Source organism: Lacerta agilis, chromosome 5 (assembly GCF_009819535.1).
Source record: "Lacerta agilis isolate rLacAgi1 chromosome 5, rLacAgi1.pri, whole genome shotgun sequence".
NCBI classification, from domain to species: Eukaryota; Metazoa; Chordata; class Lepidosauria; order Squamata; family Lacertidae; genus Lacerta; species Lacerta agilis.
The window spans coordinates 76696108-76722313 of NC_046316.1; the positions used below are offsets into that span (position 1 = coordinate 76696108).

The 26206-nt window shown below is 42.3% G+C and overlaps 1 protein-coding gene across 5 annotated transcripts in view; it reads left to right on the top strand.

Annotated features, from left to right (window-relative positions):
- LOC117047418 (schwannomin-interacting protein 1) overlaps window positions 1–26206 on the top strand; it is a 365411-nt gene that overhangs the window by 210568 nt on the left and 128637 nt on the right. Inside the window, exon 1 of one of the 5 annotated variants that reach the window (XM_033150551.1) lies at window positions 19242–19343. The exons of 2 other annotated variants lie outside the window; for them this stretch is intronic. In XM_033150551.1, the coding sequence (XP_033006442.1) occupies window positions 19257–19343 (87 nt within the window). In that variant the 5' untranslated portion in view covers window positions 19242–19256. Of the gene's footprint in view, window positions 1–19241; window positions 19344–19386; window positions 19666–26206 lie in introns of those variants that run through there. 2 more of the 5 variants (XM_033150550.1, XM_033150552.1) reach the window with 2 other exon arrangements.

Here is a 26206-nt window from a genome sequence, read left to right on the forward strand (position 1 = left end):
CCCCTTTCTGGCACTGCTCCAGTTCCCTGGATGACAGAAAACAAGACTGGTGTGAACTAGAGTTAGCCTTTTTTTCTGTTGTGGCACCTACTCAGTGGAGTGTCTTGCTGAGTATGTCCATCAGGCCCCATCAAACAGGTCTTTGGTCAATTGTGATTTTTTTTTTTCCTGGTTCAGTTGTGTTATTTTTCTGTTACTAGTTGTCTGTGTTGTCTTATTGATTTGTCTGTATATTGTATTTTTAGAGCATTGTGGTTATTTTATTGTTTCATTTTGCCGCATTCACACTCTACATTTAAAGCACTATGATAAAGCTTTAAACAGTCATGGCTTCTCCCAAAGAATTCTGGGAGCTACAGTTTGTTAAGTGATGAGAATTGTTAGGAGAACCCTATTCTGCTCATAGAGGTACACTTCCTGACACTCCCCGCAAAGAGGGATTTGTTGTTAAATCAGTCTGGCAATTGTTAAACCACTCTGTATTGGGCATTCTTAGCCTTGAGATGAGATTGTTATGAGGTGATACGATAGCCATCTTCAAATATTTGAAGGGCTGTCGTGCAGAAGATGGAGCAAATTTGTTCTAGGTTAGAATACATGGCTAAGTGCAAGCTAACATGTTAAACCAACGAAACACATACACATACGAAACAGCTTCCTTTCTCTGTGCAGGGCAAGCACTGCTATTTGCACAGCAAGCAAATTGAGACTCAGGCAGGCCCGTGTAGAACTTGTCTGAGGCCCAGGGGCGGAGGTCTTGTTAGAATAAAGTTATAAACTAAACACACACGCACACAACCCAAAAAACCCTCCAAAGCCCAGCTGCTTCTCACACCCCACACGGGCCTGGAGGACTGCTCAAACAAATGAGCACTCCTTTGAAAAAGTTGGCTTTTCACACCACTGCATTCTTGGAGATGGAATCATAGCCAGCTGAGCATCAGACTTACTGCCAGTTGCCTCTCACAAAGGGGGGGACACTTGACAGGCTGCAAGTGGCACCACTACAGGTGGTTTTAGGCTTGGGATAGCCAGTGTCTGGGGGGAGGGGGAGTTGTTTATCTGACCGCCTGCAGGCTCAGTAAGGGCCTCCCTCCGCACCCTGGCCACAGATGCCTGCCCCTAAGCTCACCTGCCATTGGCCAATTTGTCAGCCATGCTAGATCCAAATCTCCCGACCAATAGAGAAATCGTTTTGGCTCTTTGTTGGCCGGGGATCCACCAGCAAAGGTAGCCCTCTATCTGGAAGTGCCGAGAGAGGTGGTGCCGGCTCACAACACTGCCCTACCTTGTGAAAGGTACATTTGTTTCCATGGGACTCATGATGGGGATGAGGACAATTTTTGTCAGGGTTATGGCTGGGAAGGGACAGGCCAAACCTCCCCCCCCACACACACACATATGTTGTAGTCTTCCTGAAAATCCCACCCTCTGGACTTAGCCTTAAATGTTGAAAAAATTGTAGCCTAGTTTCTAATGATGCATTTGCCGCCAGGCTAGATTGACCAAGCATCTAGCCACCAGCTGTCTCCTACATTTATTCAAGAGTCTGCCAAACCAGAACCTCTCTGAATATATCAATTTTAGAAGGGAATTTTGTTTGTATGTGTTCCATCTTCTGCGATTCCCTCACCTTTAGAGCACCTCTCTGAAGGTGGGCTACGCTGTGGGACACTTGAAATGAAACAGATGTGCTTTTCTGGAAACAGAATGAGATTCAACCCTTAAGCAGGATGTCTTCTTGTCAGATGCACACAGAGGGACCAGCTGGAACTTTTGATCTTCTCTAATTTATTTGATTTCATTATAGCTTGGCCTGTTTAAAAAAACAACAACGAATTGTTCTTTGATGTTTGTCCCTTAGACACCATGCAGGATCATGTTTTTGTCTGTCAATCATTGGGTAACTCAGTAGAACATAACTGTTTTAATCTTTGCAACCCTTAAGTAAAGTGGATGCAATCTATATATTGCTTTTCCATTTCTGAAAGGTGTTTCAGCACATATGCTATAATCTTATCCCTACTCTACAGTCCAAGGACCAGTTCTGACTTGATACATTTTATATATCAACATGCCAGGCAGCCAGTGACTTATGGGGACATGTCATCCTGGAGTACTTCCAGAAGAAACAGCTACTGCAATTTCATATGTAGGCAGAGAAAAGCTAACTGCTAGATCAGGTTGCAAAAATAACAAGATCTCACAACTATCTCAAAACCCGTGGGAGGAATTCAGTTGAAGCCCTTTGGCAAATGTTCTGGGGGGAACCAGTTTCAGGGGGCACATTGAAGGAGGAGAGGAGGGAAAGCCCTGTTGCACTAGCAAATGTCCTCATGCTGGCTTCTGCTACTGGGACTCGTCAATTGAATTTCACCTTGCTCCATGAAAAGAAGGCATGGAATGGAGCCACATGTATCTTTCTCTGACTTTTTGTTTTTATTTTTAACATTCTCAGAAGAAAGTAAATTTGTGTGGAGGGGCTTCCTATCCCATTCCTTTCTGGACAACTTTATGGGGGCCACATGCTAGAGGCAAAAGTAGGCAGAACAATTAATGTAATTTTTTACTTTGGGGCAGTAGTCTGGCTTCCACACATTCTCACACACCTCCATCCACAAGCAAGAGGCATTATCGGAGTTCGTTGCTGACATTCACAGCCAGGCAAAAACACCCAGTGAGCTTATTAATTATTGCTGCTGAGAAATGTGGTCTGGGGAGAGTCCTGAGGGCCTGATAGAAAGGCCTGCAGGGCTGCATTTGGACCCTGGCCTTGAGGTTCTCCAGACCTGACCCTAAATTCTCAGCCTTCTAAATCTGCTTTTTTGATGTCACTGAGGCTTTGGCTAACAGAGACTGGTGAAGGAGATCTTAGTATTTTAATTTTTAAAATTATGAGGAACTCACAGTAAGTAAAGTACGGTATATATATACTGCTGGCAGACCACGGAATCTTGAGGGACTTATGAGTGAAAATCTGTTGTAGTCTTCTGAAGATGACATACTGCTTATAGTTGCTTTCATCATAATCATCATCAACCACAACAACAACAACAACAACAACCTGCACCATATTTTTGGTGGCCTATGTCATTTGCATTTAGATTATGAACCTGCAAACCAGTTTCTGAATACCATTTGCTGGGGAACTACAGCAGGAGAAGGTGGTTGCATTCACACAGCCATGATACATGAGGTGTGGTGCCACCTCTTTGCTGCTGTCCACTCACTAGGACTTGATCGGGTGAGGCACTGAAGTTAATAGTGAAAAAGCATCGGGTTGTTGGTGTCCACCACACTTGAATTCACACTTGCACCCATCGCCATCCGCCCACAGCTTCTCCTACCTTCCTGCTATCCTGCTCCATACCAGAAAGCGGCAACATCACCCTAACTGGGAGGGTGGAGCACTGGGGCAGTGACAGAAGCCCATCTCACAATTGTGAGATTGTCCTCCCATCCTGCCAATGGACTTTTCATAGGCACCTGGCATCCAACCACTCTGAGAAACAGGCTGCTGTACCTTTGGTCTGATCCAGCGGGGCTTGTCTTATGTTCTTAATCCTCTCCCAATGCTTTTTAAAAGTTATGCAAAATCGAAAATTCCCGGAGAGGGAGGGAGTGCACGTCTGCCATCATCCTAGAGCAGTAGGAAGCTATAACCTTATTCCAAAAGTTCTGTAATAAAATACCTTGGGATTATTAGCCTCATCATTTACTGCTTGTCTGAAGCTTCAAGCAAACTGTTTTCATCTGCCATATATTTTCTCTTAACTCTCCCCAATAATGGCATAGCAGAGGTAATTTCCCAGAACACTGAGGTTATGTCAAGAGTAAATTGTCCTGCGTTTTGTCTGATCTAAAAGATGCCAGAGACGCGCTACTCAATAAACCTTTTTAAATAGAGTTGTATGATGGTTCCTGTTGCATTCTTTGGCTCAGGTCAGGAAGGATCAGGGACCTCTGTCCATCAGATGTCAGATCTCCCATATACAAAACGGCCAGAGCTCTGACAGCTGCCATGATCTTTGCCAGAGATGTGGCAAAGCAGTTAACATTTCCTTCTGACCCAATTTGTTGATTTTGCAGGTTTTTTATGTGGTTTTATGTGGTTCTCTGCATCTTACACTAGCATTCAAACACACAGGCAGTTTTTACTATTATTGTTATAATTATTTTCTGTACAGAATTCCACAATAATATTTTGTAACCTGAGTGGGCTAGTTGATGCTGGGTTATTGTTCTCATAACCTACTTTTCCCTGTACATATTGATTTTTTTTAAAGTTGTGTAGCATTCACAAATCCTCATTGCGTGTTGCAGAAACCTGGCTACTATCCCTACCCTATCCCCATCTTGGGTAAACATAATTGTCTGATACCAGGGGCAGTACAAAAGAACATATGCGACTGATTCTATTTATCTCTGTCCACAGGGACATAGTCTCTATACAAGTAGTGTTTTATGTAATCTCCCCTGTAGCACTGCTGAGGTAGTATAGTCTCACCAGCATGTAGGCCCTGTGTTGATGGTCAAATGGGTTGGTCAAATGGCAACAGCCTCCACTTGTCCCCATGTGGTCCACATGGCACTGCAGAATTAGTGCAAGCTGTACAGTCTGGGCAGCTCCATCTTGTGAGTGTTTCCTCTGAAGTTAGACCTACTGTGTTCATTGTGCTTTATTCCCTAGTACAGAAGTAGCTAATTTGGCCCTCTCCAGATTATGCTGAACCTACAACATCTGGAGGATACATTGTTGGCTTTCCCTGCCCTACTATGTGTGTTTAGGCTGCAGTTCTCAGTACATTTACTAGTCAAAAAGGTCAACTGAACTCAACAGGACTTGCCTTTGAGTATTTATGCAATTTCTGCTTTTGAACTCTAAACAAAATGTCCCAAATGGCACAGGATCGTTATTTTAAATACAACGGAGGGCGGGAAATCAAATCAAGCTGCAGTAGAACCGAAAGGAGGAAAGCAGCATTAAGCAATGAAAATAATAAGACAGCAGATAAGACAACATTATGCAAAAGTTCTCAGCAGATGGTATAAAAATAGCTGTTTTTCAAATTCCTGTGCAAATAAGGAGTACTTAACCTAACACTTGAAAGCTCAAAAGGAAGATGGCAGGTGGCTCTCCCTGTAGATGATGCTTCAGGCCAGCGTCCGTGGTCAGCATGGTTGGCCACCTGCTGCTGCACCCAGACTGTGCCAACCTCCCTGCTGCCTTGCCCCTCTCCCTCCCGGTAAGCAGTAGTGACACCACTGCAAGGAAGCTAGCTTCGCACTGCAGCTGTTCCTGCTTCTGGACCTGTTTTCTGTCTTCATCATTGCAATCTGCTTGCTCAAGTGCTTCCTGCTCTGGCTCTGAGGAGATACAAACATGCAAGCAGCAGCAGGAGGAGGAGGAGGAGGAGCAGTGAGGAGGAATAGCTGCCACTGCTTGTGTGTCTAGCATCAGTGAGGAGGCATCAGTGTCCTGGCAGTGTGAAAAGCTACCTGATGAAACAGAATCTTGCTTTGGGCCTTTGCTCTGCTGCATGACCTGTTTTAAAAACCAACAGACCTTAGTATATGTAGGATTTGGTGTCAGCATTGTTTGTGTTGGTTCTCTGTTGTTCGCTTGTGTTTCTTTGGCGGTGAGAGGTCGCGATTGGCGTAGGGTGTGCTTGTTCCTTTGTCCCCTCCCCTTTCTGCCTAATGTCTCAACAACCAAAATTGATCTGTAAAAATGTTACATGGAAAAATGCGAGAGACATTGTACACACTTTTGTAAACCAAGAAAATCTTTAATAATAATTAAAAAAAACCAACAGACCTTCAGGAACCACTTAGGAGACCGTGGTGCATGCATGGAATTGTTTGGATGTACTAAGGCTCTCTGAATGTCAGCCTCAATTGCCTCTTCCCCTGTAGCAGTTCAGTCTGGACTTCAATTTCTTCTTGATTCATAGCTATTCTAACTAGGGTTGCCATATTTCAAGAAGTTGTTGGGCAAAGTTGTTGAGCTTTTTTCAAACAAACAAACAAACAACTGTTTTGCTGGCAAAATTGCCCCCATATGCCATTTTTACATTTCCGCCCCCCTGACATATATGGCAACATGAGACTGAGTCCTGAGTTTAACCGGTGGAATTCGTCAGAGTCTTCTGTGCCTTGTAAAATAATTTAAATCATCAACCGCACATTATTCTGCATCCCTCTTTCTTCTCCCTTTCAATATGGGTTGCTTAATCTTTATCGCCCATCTGCTGCAATTCTACACCAGTCTCGGTATGGAACCGCTTGCGAGTTAAACAATAAGTGACAAACAGAAACAGGAATGCTCTTTCAGGCAAGTGACATTTCAGAAAACGAGATGGACATGGAAGGAATGTATCAAAGCCTCTTGCAGCAGAAATACACTGTCATTCTTGTTCCGAGCACAGAAAGAGAGAGTCATTCTGGCACGCGAAACCAATACTTTCTCTTGAGCTGTGAGTGCTAATGTAAGGTAATGGAAACCCACTGTAATAAATTGATTTGGAAGCAGGGACTTGGGCCAAAGTAAAGCACACTGCCCTTTCAGACTTTTGCACGTTGACGTTGCAGCTAATCAAACGAACAGGGAATTTGGATAATTGCATCATAGTCCCCGGAAGCAAAGTGCAGATAGGCCGGGGGGGGGGTGTATAATTGACTAATATCTGGTCACTGCTGTCACTGTACGTCTTCATAAACCACTGGCTGCTTTATCCTTCATAACCACATGGAAGTGAATTACTATAGCTAATCTACTGTATGACAGAGCCCATGACATTATTTGATGGCTTTTTCATTACTAAGACCATGGAAATAATTTGTGTTTTACCACAACCCAGTAATAATTTATTGCACATTAAAAGATTGTATTAAGGACTCTTACCATGCAAAGGAAAAGCATTTCCCTTTCCTCACTCCCCACCCTTGCCCCCAATGGGAATTTCTGCTGCCAATATCAGGGAACCCAATGCAAGCATTAACTTTTTATTAGGGCTGAGTGGAAATGACTTGATGTTTTTAAAAATAAATTTCAGCTGCCTCTTTTTGACAATGCTTCAAGTCCACCTTGCAAAAGAAAAACTTCTTTAAATTTCCCTCACTTATTCTCCTATAACCATCATGGCCCAATCAGAATGGCTACATAGATGGCTATTCCATTCCTTTACACAATCCTTGATAGTGGAGGGGTCACTCATGTGCGTGAGGCAGACTGACGCAGGTGCCTCGGGCAGCAGAAGCCCTGGAGGCCCCTAACCACCTTCATCACTGGCAGAGAAGCAGCGGCAGCAGCAGTGGCTTCTGGCAAGAGCTTGCTAGAGATCTCACGGGAACTCACTGTGACTGCTGCTGCTTTGTGGGTGCCACTACGCAACCCAGGGAGGTTTCAGGGGAAGTAGGGTGGCAGGATTGGGTGGGGTAGCACCTAGGGTTGACCTTTTTTGGCAAGATCGCCAAAAAATAAATTTGAAGCTTTTGAGCTGAAAATTGCCAAAAATGACAGTGCAAACATGGGTCGTGGGTTACCATACGTCCGGATTTCCCCAGACATTTTTACAATTGCTGCCTGGACACTGCTTCCAACTGCAGTATTTTGGTTATGTCCAGGAAATTCCAGACAACGTTATGGCCATGTGGCTAATCAAGAAAGGAGGAAGAAGCAACAGTCAGAGAGAACACAGGAAGTGGCCTTTCTAGTCCATGTCAAGCCATTGGTCAACCTAGCCTGTCTACATTGACTGGCAGTAGTTCTCCAGGGTTTGGGGCATGTGTTTTCCTTAATCCTACCTGGAGATGCTAGGGGAACAACCTTCTGCATGCAACCTGGGTGCTCTGCCACTAAGCTATGGCTCTCAGAGAAAAGAAGTCATCATGAGGGGGAAACAATTGGAAATATAAACAGGATCTGCAATCTAATGTATTTTTAACTCAGGAGAAATTATAACCCCACTAAAACCAGTAGTTTCATACTGAAAGTGGATAATATTCTATGCAACCCTCTTTGAAAAGCAAGTTGGTGAAACAAAAGATTACAGTAGCAGAGTAAGGAAAAAGACGCTGTAGTTTGGTTTGTACAATTTTTATTCATTTATGTGTTATTTATTTAAAATATTTTATCTCCCACCTCTCTACTTGTTAAGAAAAAATGTCAAAGGAATGAAATAAAATGATACAAGAAATTCATTGAAAACATAAGGTGGGATCCAGTGAAGTCAGAGTAGTAGATGCACTAAAATTAACAGACATACGTTACTGAAGTCCATTAATTTTCATATCACCCATGATTTGTGTAACAAGGATAAAGTAGCAGGCAAAGCATACATTTTAAATACAGGCAGATTAAAAATTTAGCAAATTAAAATTCATCAGGTGGGTAGATAGGTATCTGTCAGAACAATAAATATTATAATGTTTGGGCCATGATATAGAGACGATTGGATGCAGAAAAGTGATGAAAAATATTTGGGGCACTAGGATGGATGATCTTGAAGTAAGGTTCCCGTCAGGCAGGCCCTGGCATCTTAGCTGTTCCACCACTGTAGCTTAATTTTTGCCAACTGAACAGTTTTCCCTAAAGGCGCCATTTTAGGCTGCCATACGAGCTGACGGTATTCAGTTGGCTAACCCCCAAGACTCAGAAAATGAGCTTGATCTTCAGTCTGCGCTACTTGTTTCACTTGGAGCAGACCCTACCTTCCTATGTCGTTGTTGCCCTTTGTAACGTCTGCCTGCACCGCAACACTCCTGTCATTTTTGCTTTTCCAATGGGAAGCTATACAGTCGTACCTCGTGTTGTGTTCGCTGCGGGTTGCAAACGCCGCAGGTTATGAACATGCCGAACCCAGAAGTACCGGAACGGGTTATTTCCGGGTTCGGCGGTTCGCGCATGTGTGTACGCGTCAAATGACACCATGTGCATGCGCAGAAGCACCGAATCATGACCCGCACGTGCGCAGAAGCGGCGCTGTGGGTTGTGGACTGCTCATGATGCGAACGGGGCTCCGGAACGGATCCCGTTCACATCCAGAGGTACCACTGTACTTGCTTGCCCTAAACCACACTGCTCACCTCTGAATCTCACCATTTGTAGGGTGGAAGGGGAAGAATGGGAATGAAGTGCTGAGAATCATTTGTCCTTCCCCACACCCAAAATGATGGCAATCCTTTGCTACATACTGTACTATGTTTTTTAATTGTTAAAAAAATTGCTAGTTTGTTGCCAGTTACAGAAAAGGACTTGCATTCCAAAATGTGTCTGAAAGATATAAGCGAGTGTGAATTTGTGGCAAGAAATAGAATGGTGCAAATCTTGGCAATGAATTTCTATTCTTTTCATTTGTAGCATTGGATGATAATAGAGAGCTATGTGCTTTATTAGTATGAATAATATTTGGATAACTGGAAGAAAGAAATTTATGTAGATATCTTCTGTTGGGATCTATTGTATTCCTAATGGGTACAGCTGTTATTTTTTTATGCATTCATGGTTCACAAAGTTTGTTTTCCCACATGAGTCCTCCTGGCTTTCTTTTGATGTGAATTTGGGTGCATAAACATGCAGCGCACTGCTTTCCGTGTTTACTTCGAGGCAAGTCATGCTGTGATCAGCAAGTGCCACTCTTATCAAAGCGAGTCCCACTCTGATCCTAGGCAGCAAGTGTAAACTGGATCACATCTTTTACTTGTGTACAGGGCAATCACAGAGGTGGTAGACAGTTCTTCCTGATTACAGTAGCCTTTGGCCATACCTGTGATTCCCTAATCTGCACACCATGCTTATCAAAGTAGGAGCACACATGCTCAGATGAGGAAAAAAGAAAACACCACTTTGCAAAACAGTTCAAAGAGATAACAGCCAAACTATAAAAAAAATTGGTAATCTTTAAGAGGGCGAAAAACACAAATGCTGGCATAATTATTACGTATCCCCTTTGAATTCCAATTGCACAAGTCATGTTTAAAACATATTGGTAGAGAGCACTTGCCTCATTGTTTGTGTTTGTATGTAATTTTTGAAGTATGGCGAACTTTTGTAATTTATGGCCTCCAGCAAGAATATTGAGGTAGTGCAAAAAAAATCCCAATGGTTTGCTGAATAGGCTTGTGAGACAAGGAATGGGGCATTCTGTATCAGCGCTGGTAACCAGCAAACCCAACTTTCAAGGGGATGAGGAGTTTGGTACAAAACTTCTAGTTCTTGTATGGAAGGGTTGGACCTGAGTCAGTTTATGAAGGAAACCTCTTTTAATAAGACCTTCCAGTCAATGTACAGCATAATCTTATGCAGGTTTATTTGGACCGTGTTCAGTGAGGCTCACCTGCCAGTAAGCGTGCATAAAAATGCAGCCTTAGACATTAAGGGTGGTATTCAACTGAGGTTTACTCAGAGAAGACCCATTGAAATTAATGACTTTAACTTAGTAATGTCAATTAGTTTCAGTGGATCTGCTCTGAGTAAAACTTGGTTGAATAGGGTTTCCATATTTCAAGAAGTCGAAATCCGGACACAAAAAGCTATTGAGCTATTTTGGGGGAATCTGGACGTGTGGCAACCCTACGGAATATATGAGCGAAACCCATTTAAAAACAATAATAATATATTTTTATTTTTATACCCTGCCCATCTGGCTGGGTTGCCCCAGCCACTCTGGGCGGTTTCCAGCACATATAAAAACATAATAAAACATCAAACATTAATAATAACAGTCGGATCCAATACAAAAACAGTCCAAATACAATATAATCAAGCTTGGCCGTTTCAATGTTTTGATCTTTGTTTACTAAATACAAATGAAATATTGCATCACACTCTCTAGAAAATGTTCTGATGCAAAGTGAACTTTTTCCCATTCAGAATTTTCAAGAAAACCTGCATCACTGACAAATCTGCACAGCTGAGGGGAGATTCACTTCCTCAGAAATTGACATTCAGCTTCACATCCCTGGTTCAGCTAATGAAGTGTCCTAATTAACCTTGGACTGGTTACAGCAAACCATCTCCCAGGTCTGCCATAAGAGTAAATGAAAACTGTAAACAGTGGTAGAAAAACTTAATATAATAATTAGTCTTCAATATGTGAGAAATAAAGATTTCTTCTTTTTAATAAATGAAGTGGAGATTTAGGCCTGGGAACAGGTGCTTGCAACTATTCATATGAGACACACGTTTTCAACATATCAGAGAAACAAATCGATTGTTAGATATTGAAGCCATCACAAATAAGCAACACTCCTCCAATCTTTAAGTATTGGCAGTCGTGCCACAGAGTAATGAAATCCAGGAAGCTGTGAGTTAAATCATTCTTTCTAGTGAATGACTGAACAGGAGGAAATTGCAGTTTATTCCTGGATATCCCGCTCACACCCATGGAAGAATGAATGCCAATTGCATGGCCAACATCATCTAATCTCCTCGCAAACCATTCAGGATGAATGCTCAAGGAACAGGTCGCCCTCTGTTTCAAACTCAGAAATCTGTGCTAACCCAGAAAGCTGTGGGAAAGGCACTGCTCACTACTGCAGTGTGGTCAGTCAGTGGCGGAAGAGGGCTCAAGGAAGTGTTAGCTCTGTGGGTGTCAAAGGCACATCCAATTCCTTTCAACGAAAGCCTATGTGATCAAACCAATATGGGTACTTCTCCCACAAAATCCACCCTTATGTGACCAAACCAACAGGTGGTGGTGGTTGATAGACAGAGCTCCAAATAAATGTAGGAAATTATGGTCTACATCAGCTAAGGAGCAAAGAAAAGGCATGATTCTTTTGGGTATATGCACTCAGCGAAGCCACACCCTCTAAAACAAAAATGAAAGCCTGAACTCTGGATCCTGTAAAAGAGACAAGGTCACTGAAAGACTGCAAAACACTTGACATTCTTAGAATTCCTGGTTGAATAGCCTGTCAAAAGTCTCCTACTAATGAACCAAAGTAGACATAAACAGGCTTATAATCTACCACACTTACAGTCTGGCCTACAGCTCACCTGCTCTCACTTAAGTGCTGTGCCAAAAACCTGTCCTTCAGTTTCTCAAATGTTTTCTTCCTCTTTAAGAGAGGCTTACATTTTTCTGCTTCATACTCTGGGCATGTCAGAATTTATTTAGAATTTAGGTGTGTATGTGTGTAGTTTTCAGCGTACCTTATAATTGTGTGATGGCTAAGGGTGGTAAAAGTACTGGTACTTTTCTTTCCAGCAAACATTTCTCCAGCACCCTGCAGCCTCCCTGGCTGCCTGCATGTCCTGATCTAGAAAAAGTCCCAGGAAAGGAGATGCTTCATAATGCCTTTCTCTGGGCTTTAACTGATACATGGGCATCCAGGAAGACTGCAAAGTGCAAACCACTGATGAGATGTTTTGTAGAATGAAAGAACACTAACAAACACCACCACTCCATTCACCTCAAAAGTAAAGTAAGTGTAACAAAAAGCCTGCAGCCTTTTTCACTGACATTTTCCCTCCCCTTTCGTAATTTTCACAAGCAATTTATTTTCTGTGCAAACACCTTAGTGCTTAGCAGCCTCGCCCCAGAACTTCCCAAGCTTTCTGTGACATCAAATCAACTATGCCAATGGTTGTGGAGGCCACAACCCTGCTTAATAAACAGGTATCTCTGTGACATCAGAGCAAATAAACCAATTGTTGCTGGATGACATCCACAACTCATGAACTGTCGGCATGGTGTTGGCTTGTGCTCTTTGAGTAGTCTCATTTGAGTCCATAGGACATAACATATTCATTAGCTTCACTAATGATAAATGATAAACTAACACATTGGTTTTTCTACTGTTAAATTAGTGGGTTGTTATGATTTTTTAAATAAAGAAATAGTTTTTTTAATGATTCCATAGGGAGTGTTATCATATACTGGCCAGCTGTATCAGTCTTATACTAAATAATAATGTTAATTGTGTGTCTCCAAAGTCATTAGAATTTTGTGTAGGAAGCTATTATGTTTAATGTTATGACATTTTCAAGTACTTCTACCCAGCAGGCTAGCCTGCCCCAGCATTCAGCACTGTGCAATTTCCTGTAGGCTGCATAAAAGTTCAGTTGGATAATATTACCAGCTGGGAAGGGGGGTTAGTACATTTTCACTAATCTTAAGGGGCTTAATGAGCTTTGCAAGGCCAATCTAAGAGAGGGCAAGACAACACCAAATTAAAGCTCCCACAATGTTTCGACTTGAAAGTCAACTGTGATACCTATATAAGCTCCACAAAGGAATGTCTGTGTCAAAACCAGCCAGTTATGTCTGAGGCAAAAGTCAAAGCTCGTAGGAAACTATATGGGAAATCTATTGGAGAAAGTATAATGAATTATGACAACTCATCTTTTAAAAGGGGACGTTTTAATATAATAAAGTCTGGGTAGTGACATGGGGTCTTGGCCAGTGAAGTACCAAGTTAGTCTCTTAGCAGTGTAGTTGTTCAGTTGGCAAAATGTTTTGTGCCAGGGTTGGGTGAGGTACAAAGTGTGAGGGCTGGCAAGCAGGGGCTAGGCAGGGGTGGCGAGCAACGTGAGCAGGGGCAGTAGCTCCTAGTAACTTACATAACTTTATTTCATTTCAATGTAAGGGAGATGTGAAAGCAAGGTTTTAAAAGTCATAAATCATGTATCATTTGCAGACTTAAAAACAATAACAATGTGAACAAATACCTATCATATATGCTTGGCTGATGTACATTCCTGACCACAGATAAACATGCAAACTACAGCAGTTTCAGATTCCTTTTCCATTTTTTTTTATGATATCCCTACTTACTGTACAACTTACATCGAGAAGGCAACCCTCCAAGCACAGGCTGCAGTGCAAAGATTTGTATAGAATTTGTGAATAGTAATTTATATTTTAGATACAAATTTAGAAATAATTCATGTAATTTAAATGCAATTACAATAGGTCTCATTCATAGTGGGGAAGACTGTGAGGAGGGGAGTTGTGTGCCTGTTCTCCAGATGCAATCTGGTGATGGATAACTCTGTGGTGCCTCTTGCTCACCCTGCTTTGGGGTATTTTATCTTTTAACCTAGATGTGGTCTAGACAGTCAGCTAAGTAGGGGATGCCTTCAAGCAGAGGATTGTACGCAGCAAAGTTGGACACATGGCCCCACCAGCACCTTATTGCCATTTGCCTTGAGCAGGAAAGTTTGGATTCAGCAGATCTTGGGCTCTCCCTGTTGAGCTGGGACTGTGCTGGCATAAGTAAGATATACCAGCATTAGGTTCCTCAGCTCTGCTCAGCTGGGGTCTAGCAGGGGGACCTTAAACTGATAGGACAATGAGAGATTTGCACCTGTTCCAAGCCCCATAAATCTCATTCTGAGCTAGGGCTCAATCCTCAAAACCTGGGTTCAGTCTCAGCTGCCACTCAGATAGCTATAGCCTTGCCAGAGGCTCCTGAATGGAGTTTGGAATAGGGGTCAGTTTTGCCAGGGCAAGTGCAAATTATGCCAACCTCTTATAGTTAGGATTGCTTTGGCAGCCCAGCCCTCTGTAATGTATTGTTGTGGGTACTGTGCAGGAAGGAGCAGACACACCCTCTAATACTGCTGAATTGCAAAGAGGGCTTTACTTTGCTCGATACGTCTTAGAAGAAGAAGAAGAAGAGTTTGGATTTGATATCCCGCTTTATCACTACCTGGAGGAGTCTCAAAGTGGCTAACATTCTCCTTTCCCTTCCTCCCCCACAACAAACACTCTGTGAGGTGAGTGGGGCTGAGAGATTTCAGAGAAGTGTGACTAGCCCAAGGCCACCCAGCAGCTGCATGTGGAGGAGCGGAGACACGAACCCGGTTCACCAGATTACAATGGTACCTCCGGTTATATATGCTTCAGGTTACATACGCTGCAGGTTACATACTCCACTAACCCAGAAATAACACTTCAGGTTAAGAACTTTGCTTCAGGATAAGAACAGAAATCGTGCTCTGGCAGCGCAGCGGCAGCGGGAGGTCCCATTAGCTAAAGTGGTGCTCTGGGTTAAGAACAGTTCCAGGTTAAGAACAGACCTCCGGAACGAATTAAGTACGTAACCAGAGGTACCACTGTACGAGTCTACCGCTCTTAACCACTACACCACACTATCACTTGCGCCAACTAGTGACATTAAATGTAAGTACCAGATCCCATATATTGCACCCCGCAGGAAACAAAATGCTCTGCCATTTGACAGAGAAGCAGCCACCATACACTCAGTAGGTTCATTCTCCATAAACCCCAGAAAGTGTCATTTGGGCGAAGGCCCTCCATTTACAAGCAAGTACTGTCCTAGTCTAATGGTTAAATCTAGCACTGCTGGCAAATCTGCCCAAGCAAGGATGTTTTTGCTATGCTAGTTAAACATTTCCCCCACTTGTGAGCATGCTTGAAACTGTCCTGCTGGTCTGTGCTGTTGGAAGGCAGGGAGTTAATGTGGCACAGGAGAACTGCTGCTTCTAAAGTGGGAGGCAGGCGGTGGCAGAGGTAGCTCCGAGGAGAAATAGCTTTGCAGGGGAGGAAAAAGCTGATACCATGGATTCTGGCGGAAGATAAAAAAATATATGATTTGTGTGCTTATGGGTGGCTTGAGGGAGCTTTAAAGAAGCTGGCGGGTCAAAGCTCCAAATTTAGCATTGGAGGCAACAGCAACCAAAAAATACAATAAAACCCATCTGAGTTTCTTTCCTTTAATCATTTGAGAGTTGTCAATAATATTTCCTAATATGCAACCACCAGCTCGCTTTAGATATAAGGAAAACATATTATCACATGCTGGCTAGGACTGATGGGAGTTGTAGTCCAGAGCATCTGCAGGGCACCAAGCCAGTCAAGGCTGTTCTTGTCTAACCACCAGTTCCTAACTGCACTGAGGATGAAACCATCTTCCTCTCACATCACTAGTCTCCCTCACTGCGAGAAGCAAAGCTACAGGGAACCAGGCAGAGGGCCTTCTCGGTAGTGGCGCCCGCCCTGTGGAACACCCTACCATCAGAGGTCAAGGAGATAAACAACTACCTGACATTCAGAAATTGGGCTTGCTGATCAGAAGGTTGGTGGTTCAAATCCCCGCAACCGAGTGAGCTCCTGTTGCTCTGTCCTAGCTCCTGCCAACCTAGCAGTTCAAAAGCATGCCAGTGCAAGTAGATAAATGGGTACTGCTGTGGTGGGAAGGTAAACAGCATTTCCGTGCACTCTGGCTTATTATTAGATCAAATTTTCATCTCCAATTAATAATCTTCAATTAGTGCAGACAAATATAAAAAACTTCTGAGGCTCTTGCAAAACACCAGCTCTTAAATCAGCCTCATGGGTCACATTCTGCCTGCACGAAAACCTCCCTGAGTGTGATTTCCATTTGCCGACTGTGCTTCATTTGTTTTATGTCCTAAATGAATGTGTTTGGTACTTTAAATGTTTCTTAAATGTGACATGATTGGCAAATGCATCTTTTAAACTTTTCTTAATGAAGTTATTTCACACCAGGACTACAGCAGAATTTTTGCTGATGGAGCAATTCAAAAACTTTGCAATAAATTTACATCAAGTATAGAAATGTAATATAATTGATCATAAAAAGCTGTGAGTTTGTGCTGTGGTTTTATTCAAAGAAATTCCCTGCTGGTGAAATGCCGTTTAGCAATTCAGAAAACATGGCCAAGATTTCCAACTGTCTAGTCGTAAGCTGAACAGCAGGGACTGGATGAGGCATTAGCCTCCTGTAGACGAGCTAATTGTTAGATCTTATTTTAAATTAATAAGTGTCATCCATATATGAAAAAAACATATAGGGCTTTAGAGACAAATAGAGCTTTAGTATGAGGATGCAGTTGCTATGGTGATTGTTTCTATTCTCTAGAAGATATAGGTTAAGAAGATTCTAGTGTGGGTGGTTTAAGATATACCTCAGGCAAGGTAATTCTATTTACACTCAGTGACTGTGCCAGACAGAAGAAGGAAATCCAAAATCCCACTGAATGCAGATGAAGCATTATTTTGTCCATCAAAATACCAGACACACTCCATCCCATCGGAGTTGTTTGTGTTGAAGGATATGTCTCCAGTACACATCAGAGAAAGTGAACTTTCCAAGTGTTGATGTCAAGGTTCAAGTTGGCATTGAATTCGACTCAGCACCAATTCTTTCTCAACCAGTTCAAATTCATGTAAGTGGGTTAGCGGTTTGTGAACAACAGCAAGGCATCACTGGAGGTGTGTGAGACTGAGGTGGAACCTAAGGTCCAGGAGCCAAGTGAGGACCTCTGGGGCCTTCCTACCTAGCCCTTCGGATTCTTTCCAAGCCATGCCTACTTATAAGCCACACCCCTTCAGCGCAGGCCATACCCCCACACCTTTCCTGTTCTTCACCCTCCTTTAGACTTTCTCAAATGCATCTCTGTGCATAGAAACCTGGCTTTTGGACTCTGGTCATGCCTACCACAGGCATGTAGCCCCCAGAATGTTGTCCTTCTGGGGGATGTACCCCTTTGGCTGAAAAATCTGCCCTATCCCTGTTCTGAGTGTTGATCTACACAGTATGGATTTTTTGTTGTTCAGTTGTTCAGTCGTGTCCGACTCTTCGTGACCCCATGGACCAATCCAATACCATTTAACGCTATGACCCCCTCACTGCAGAAAACATTAGAAGTCTTTAGAGCATATGTATTACTTTTCCATCTAATGAAAGTTGGATATACAATTTAGATATTAGTTTTTGTCTTCACTATCATCACTATGATATTATTTCAACATGTTTATCAATCGTATATTTATAAGAGATATTATGGGTGCAATCCTAAAGCTTAAATATGATGCCAAGATGAGTGAGGTTAAGATCCAATGGATCTCTGGCTGAGCCTCTCCATAGGAAATGGAGAGAAATGAAAAAATGACAGATTTGCCCATCCCTAGCATAATCAATAACTCTTCCACCTTGTTCTGAATAATGTGTGGATCTGTTCTGATTCCCTGGTAGGCAGCTACGCCTGAGCATCCTTTTGTGCATTGAAAGTTTCCAAGTCAATGGAAGTGGTGATTCCATTTTATTATGCCCTAATCAGACCTCATCTAGAGTATTGTGGGTGCCACAATTAAAAAAAAAATATAGACAAACAGGAACAAGTTCTGAGAAGGGCAGTGTAAACAGTGCAAATAGTGGGTGCCTGTCATATTGTTGTTGTTGCTGTTGAGATTTGTATACCACCCTTCACTAACAACAACAACAACAACAACAACAACAACAACAACAACAACAACAACTTTATTATTTATATCCCACCCATCTGGCTGGGTTTCCCCAGCCATTCTGGGAAGCTTACAGTAGATCTAAGGGCAGTTTGCAACATAAAAATACAATATAAAAAACACAAAATACATTATAAAAACAACAACAAAAACATATCATGGATGAGGAAGGTCTTACTCCAAGCTGACCTGCCATTCAGAAACAGCATCCACAGTCGAAGTATAACAAGGATGTTATGACACAAAACAGGGGCAGCCACAGTGAAAGCCCTGCTCCAACTAACTGTGGAGTGGGCTTGTGGGATCTATGGAACTTGCAGGAGAAGTTGATCATGTGCATGATATGAGATGTGCATGAACAATGCAAAAAAACTAGAACATATCCGTGAGTTTGTAGGGTGTTTCTTTGATCTCCTTTGGATCTACTCCTTTAAAAATAAAAATAAAAATTATGCGGTGTTTTTTTCAGTTGTCTCAACTTTGAAAGCATTGCAAAAAGACAAAGGAAATTAATTGGTTTTTTTAATTAAAAAAAAGGGGAAAGTGAGACCTCAAGTTTCTTAAGCACATTAATTCCGTATGGATTTCATAACTGACTTTATACTTCCAAACTGCATTTGGCACATAAGCAGTATGCAAGCTGAATGAGTAATGATTACTTTATTTCCAACCACTTTCACATAATAACCGGCTCTATTCAAATGGCATTTGTTATCTTCAGAGCCCAATCCTATGCATGCGTATAGGATTGCAGCCAGAGAGGTCAGTTTTACAAAAGAGTATACAGTATAATTAATATCACTGAAAAGAGAAAAGGTGGGGGGCAAACCTGTGACATATGTCTTTAAAGTGTGTTGTTAAAGGCATACAACACAGCTTTTTTTTCTTTAAAAAAAAAAGGCAAAATGAAAAAAATCGTGCTGCATTTAATGATTTGAAGCATATATATTGGGAGTGGTGGAAGGGAAGGCATCATGAATAATTCAGAAGAGAGACGGGATTTTCCTTGCAAGGTCGATGAATGAAAAAGACAAGGCTTTAGGACAGATCAGCTCATATTCTTTCAGCGTTGTTGAGAGATCACCATCCATCTGGAGGGTTAAGGCAAGTTCATGCGACGCAGCGTACCAGCTCCAAGAAAAGATTATATTGAAATCTATTGGCACCAGGTTGTGGTTCAGTGGGAGCCTAACAGCTGCTGGGAAGGGTTGAAGTCTGCATGCTTGATGCCAAGTGAATTGGAGTCTATTTTTGAACTCAACTTCCATATCCTGAAGGAATGGTTATCAAAAGGAAAGAGAGGCGATGAACAATACCCCAGGCAGCCGGTACGGAGAACAGGACCCTACTTTATTTATTCCATTGAAATGACTGGAATTTCTTACAGAATGGCTTGAAAGAGAAGGTCTGTTTGTGTAAGATGAATGTGAGTATTGCTAAAGGGTTTGGGGGCGGGGGGGGGGAAGTGCTTTGAAATCATTTCTGCCTTTAATAATGGCCATTTGATTTCCCCTGAAACTGACAATAGCAATTGTAGGAGGCAACGTGTTTAAACGATGCATGGACTCTTCCAGCCTCGTAGAATGGAACTTTTTGCATGGCTTTGTTGCAAACTATGTCCACAGATATTCCAGCTCAGGGTTTGAACAGAAACTGAAGGCATGGGAACAAATAAAAGCCACAGCCCCATGAATGCATTTCGGATTTTTGCACTCTTTAATTGGATCTCGGTGGTACCTAATCTGAAAGAGAACACTTTTTATTTTTAGAATTTAAAATGCCTAAAGTGGCCCAGCACAAAAATATACCCTGGTTAGCTTTCTCGACTGCTTGAAAAGGCAGGAAGCAAATAGCAAAATTATGATTTAGTGCTATTCATAATCAATTATGCAGGCTTTGCAACTTTGACGGGCAGGAAAGCTGAAGCCTGCAGCTAGGCTAATTTAGAAGGGCAATTGCTAATTACGTATAGGGAAATAGTGTTAGAATTGGAAAATTTAAAAATTAGGTACAGTTTGAACAATATATGCAAGATTCATTTAGGGATAAATCCTAACTCCTTCTATTAAATGTGATTTTCTTGGCTGGATTGATCTGATCTATTACTCATGCTGTTTCTAAATACTGGGTATGCAAGAGGATTCTTAAACCTTTGGCTTTCAGGCTTTGGCTGGGTTATTTTGTGATCCAATAATTTTGGTATTGGAAATAATTATGGGTCACACATTTTAAACTGGATTTATTTTGTACTTTATAAAAATGTCTTTAAGTAGCTTTCTTCCAGCTAGATTTACATTCCACCACAGCTGATAATAATCATAATCATAATAATATAATTTAAATACCACCTATGCCCAGAGCTAGCAGGAGATATGAATGATGTAGCTTTAATTCAAAGTTGCTTCCAGAGTTTTATCAGAGGAAATGTCCTAATGAATCAACTTGTATGTATTTTACATGAAATGATGCCATTTGGGTATGTGGCCCTTGAAGTGCATGAAGGCAAAGTTAGCTTCTATCAATCAGTCCAATTTCCATAGAAATAGGTGAAAAAGTTGATTACTTCCCCAACCCGTGGGGAGGGGGGCATCTTCACATTGCAGCCTGTGAACCAAACATTAACATGAAGCCAAGTTTTTCTGGATGCCAACGAAAAATATCCCCAAACCCCATAAACTGCTAGTTTTGGTGTTATATACATCACACTGTTAAAATGATTCTGGATGCAGTTCAGTACCCCTAATAGGAAGAAAGCCCCCATTGAATTGAATGGGACATACATTTTGGCATGTATAGGATAGTGCTGTCCATGAAATAAAGTGAAGGCACTGTCCACATTCCTCTAAATTTAACTTTAATACTTATCTGTGCAAGGTAGCTTAGTCATGTTATCCCCAAATTTCAAGTGTCTTGTTAAGGCTGGGAGAAGAGTGGATCACCTTAGGCTGCCTGCTGTATAGCAAAGGGAATAAATTTGAAGCATGGGCTTCCTATTTAGTGTCCCACACCCTATTACGTTATGCTAGTTTTCAAGTCATGAGTTGTAAAGCATGTTTATACAAACCACAGTTTCCAGTGCAAGCAATTCAGTCTTGTACTGAAAAGGGAGGTTGCACATCAGCCTTTTTGGTGAGAAGCTGCTGTAAAGAATTGTTGTGATGGAGCTGGCTTTCCTACATCAATTTTTTTCTTTCTTGTTCACTACCCAAATTCATGATTAGTAGAGGCACATAACCTTCCTCCTCGTGACCCAAGATAAGAGCTTGCTTCACAAACCTACTATATTACCATGCATAGGAGCTAAATTTATGGAGAGCAGGACCACATCTCGTGGCCACACCCCTGATGTCATGCCCTCTGCTGGCAATGCCCCTTATGGTTGCATATTCATTGAGGACATCCGGGAAAAGGGCCCATGCACACGTAACTGTGTCCACATAGGCTTCCACTCAGTTGAGGACCTGGATCGTGCAGGATTTCTGGTCACATGGAAGGAAGCCTTTTCAGATGCCTACACTGAATATGTGAACATAGGAAGTAAAGGTTGCAGTGCTAGAGATGGATCTAGAAAGCATGGTCCTCCTCCTCCTCCTCTGCTACACATTTAGCACTATGCATGGAGGGAAATTTGTGAAGAAGTTAAACCATAGGTCTGTTCTGAGGATAACATAGGGAGGATGAGAGCCATGTATGCTCCTTTAAGCACAATGGAGGAAAGCCTATGGTAGACCAGGGCTGGCATCTTTCAGAAAGGAGGACCAGCAATGAGAATCCTAGTCAAAGAACCACCCGAATCTGTCAAAGGAAGCAATTGTTTTTGAATGTCTGATTTATTTATTTTTTAGAAGCACTTACAAATCACTCAATCAAAGTAGTGTATGTAATACACTATAGATAAAAACACTGCTAATATCCACAAATCCACTCTAACCTTCTCAAATTTCTCTTATCCAAACAGTCATTCAATAAGCCGGGGTTGCCAACCTTTTTGGGTCTGTTTTTGAAAACCAAAAATGTTCTTCTTCCAAGCATAATATCAGTGGGGGGGATGCCTAAAATGTCACATATGGGTGCATGTGTACCGATGAGCACCATGTTGGCAATTCCTGAGAAAGCTGTCTGTCTGTGACATAATTTGCTGTGTGTGAGAGTGTGCACAAAACACATTTTCACATATATAAATTTATACAGATTACATCTCACTTGCCGATTCTTTCCTCTCAGTGCAATACTCATTCCTATGATGGAGCGATAGATAGCAGTGCGATCTTAACCCTCTCTACTCATAAGTAAGTCCTGTTTAATTCAATGGGAGTTACTCCCAAGTAAAAGGTGTCATCAAGACTCCAGCCTTAATACTTTCACTTTCCTTTTTACTGTTATTTGGTGCAGGCAAAATGATGCAGACGAACGTCTGGGAGACATTATACAATGAGCCAAGAACGCAAAGGAAGCAGGCTTTAAAACTGCCCTTTTCTAAATTAGATCTGTAGGCAGCTATCATTGTCAGTCTATGTCTCTGTCTTTGGTAATATGATCTAGGGAAATCAAAGGAACAATATAATGTTTGTCACGTTTCATGCATTTGGAGTCTTATCATATATATATATATATATATATATATATATATATATATATATATATATATATATATATATATCCTGCCATTCAAGATTTCCTTGCACCCCTCACTCATAACTCAGAAGAGAACTCTAGAGTTTTAGATATGTTGTACTCTAGGGGAAATGATAATTTATATTTTATTGTGTGCAAAGATAACATTTGCATAAATTATTTTGTGTTGTGAGATGTGCTGATCACTGAAGGAATACTGCCAAGATGGCTACATTTTTTCCTGGCTACATTTCCCACTTATCCTGCGGGGTACTTTGGCACTTTGCTGGTACAAGAACAGCTGTTTACAAACCATCTGAAGGAACATACGAAGTTGCCTTATACTGAATCAGACTACTGACCCATCTTAGCCCAGTGTTGTCTAACAGTGGCCAAGAGTGATGGACAAGGACCGAGGAGATCCAAGATAAAATGAAAGCGAGTAAGGTGTCGTGGACAGAGGGTCAGACTAGACCTGGGAGACCAGAGTTCAAATACCTACTCAGCAGTGAGTGACCTTGGGCCAGTCACTATCTCTCAGCCTATCCTACCCACAGAGTTGTTATGAAAGATGTGCATGGGACGTTGAGCTCCTTGGACAGATGGTGGGATATAAATTATTGATAATAAATAATCATAATAATAAACCATTCCACCATGAATCTCACTGGGTGATCCTGGTCACTATCTTTCAGCCTAAGCTACCTGACAGGGTAGTCGTGAGGATAAAATGAGGAGGCGAATCACGCATACCACTTTAGACACATTCTCCAGAGTCTCAAGCAGAGCTCTTTCCCATCCCTTGGAAGTGGGACCCACTGGATGCAGAGTCTTGTATCTCTGTCTCTGGCTTTTTCACTCTCTCCATGTAGAATATAATCTCCCCCAGTGGTGTATGTGATGTTGATCTATACATCTTCTGGTCACGTGAGCCCGATAATCTCAACCATGCCCCTTCTCATGTAGGCAGTTCCCCAGAAGCATGTCCAACAAGTGTGTTCTCTCTTCCTGGCTGGGCCTGACAAAGACACACACACACACAACCTATTTTCAGAGATAGGAAGGTGCAGTCTTTCGTAGATCTGAACTCACTTCTTAACAGCATTGAGAAGTAATAGAGTTCATAGAGCTAAAATTCCCAGTGCCCTTAACAGACTACGGTTCCCATAAACCTTTGGGGAAGTGCATGTCCTTTAAATTTATGGTGTGTACACAGATCTAGTAAAAAAAAAAATTAAAATCCCACCTCTGAACTATAGAAACATTGGCACACTGCTGTCAAATGCCTAATTTTTGTTTAATTTTTCTTTAGAAGGATTTATAAACCACTTGATCCATGAGCCCTTTAAGCAGAGTACATAATTATAGTCCAGCTAAAATCCACCAAAGTAATACGTGTGAGTGCACACACACACACACACACACACACACAAGATAATTATCAGTAGAGCACAGATAAAATCAGTAAAACATTTAAAACAAATCTAGGTTACTAAACTATAGTTCTGGGTAGGCTTGCTGAAATAATAAATAAAAAGCTTCTAGCAGATCTCTATAACAATATAGTGAGGTTGCCTAGGTAAAGGTAAAGGGACCCCTGACCGTTAGGTCCAGTCGGGGACGACTCTGGGGTTGCAGCGCTAATCTCGCTTTACTGGCCGAGGGAGCCGGCTTCTGGGTCATGTGGCCAGCATGACTAAGCCAGAGCAGCGCACGGAAACGCCGTTTACCTTCCCGCCAAAGTGGTACCTATTTCTCTACTTGCACTTCATGCTTTCAAACTGCTAGGTTGGCAGGAGATGGGACCAAACAACGGGAGCTCACCCCGTCGCGGGGATTCAAACCGCCAACCTTCTGGTCGGCAAACCCTAGGCTCTGTGGTTTAGAATACAGCACCACCCGTGTCCTTAATTAGATTGCCTACCTAATGTCAAAAGGCAAGAAATTCAAAAGCACAAGTGACACCAGGCTAAAAGACTGAACATTATGTGGCACTAGTAAAAGTTTCAGTTCCTCAGAGCGAAGGATGTAGGACAATAGGGCTTTCTTGGCATTGTTGTTTTGTTGTTGTTTAGTCGTTTAGTGACTCTTCATGACCCCATGGACCAGAGCACACCAGGGACTCCTGTCTTCCACTGCCTCCTGCAGTTTGGTCAGAGTCATGTTAGTAGCTTCGAGAACACTGTCCACCCATCTCGTCCTCTGTCATCCCCTTCTCCTTGTGCCCTCCATCTTTCCCAACATCAGGGTCTTTTCCAGGGAGTCTTCTCTTCTCATGAGGTGGCCAAAGTATTGGAGCCTCGGCTTCAGGATCTGTCCTTCCAGTGAGCACTCAGGGCTGAATTCCTTCAGAATGGATAGGTTTGATCTTCTTGCAGTCCATGAGACTCTCAAGAGTCTCCTCCAGCACCATAATTCAAAAGCATCAATTCTTCGGCGATCAGCTTTCTTTATGGTCCAGCTCTCACTTCCATACATCACTACTGGGGAAAACCATAGCTTTAACTTTCTTAGCATAGGGTTTAATAAATAAAATGCCTTCGAAAATTGCATGTTTGTAGGTCAGGGCCAGATCTTGAGCGTTTTGGCACTGTAAATAAAACATTAAGTTGTTACAGAAGGTTCTCTCCAGTCCCCAAATACACACACAGAGTTTTCAAGGAGCTGCTCATAACTCCTGTTTTCTCTGTTGATCAGATTTATGAGGCGAGAGCAAACATGAGTTTTGCCCTACCCCATCCCAGGAAATTTTGAAACCAGACACTTCTGCTCTTGGCATTTGTCTGCTTCCTGCTGCCCAGCTACCACTGCCAACCTCTGTTATATCTAAAGCTTCCACTTGAAATAACGCTCGGAATCCATGTGCGCCGTTCACCTGGACTTCATTTCCCCACCTCCCCAGCTCCCTCCAGGTGATGGCATTCACTGGGCTGAGAATTCTTACGCTCTCCTTCATTTGCTGCATCATCAAATGAGAGCCAGTGTGGTGTAGTGGTTAAAAGCGGTAGACTCGTAATCTGGTGAACCGGGTTCACATCTCCGCTCCTCCACATGCAGCTGCTGGGTGACCTTGGGCTAGTCACACTTCTTTGAAGTCTCTCAGCCCCACTCACCTCACGGAGTGTTTGTTGTGGGGGAGGAAGGGAAAGGAGACTGTTAGTCGCTTTGAGACTCCTTCGGGTAGTGATAAAGCGGGATATCAAATCCAAACTCCTCCTCCTCCTCCTCCTCCTCCTCCTCTTCTTCTTCTTCTTCTTCTTCTTCTTCTTCTTCTTCTTTCCCCCCTCCATCCCAAAATTTGCTGGCCTTGAAAATTGTGCAGGGGGCCAACATCTTCCTCTGTCCTTTGGTTT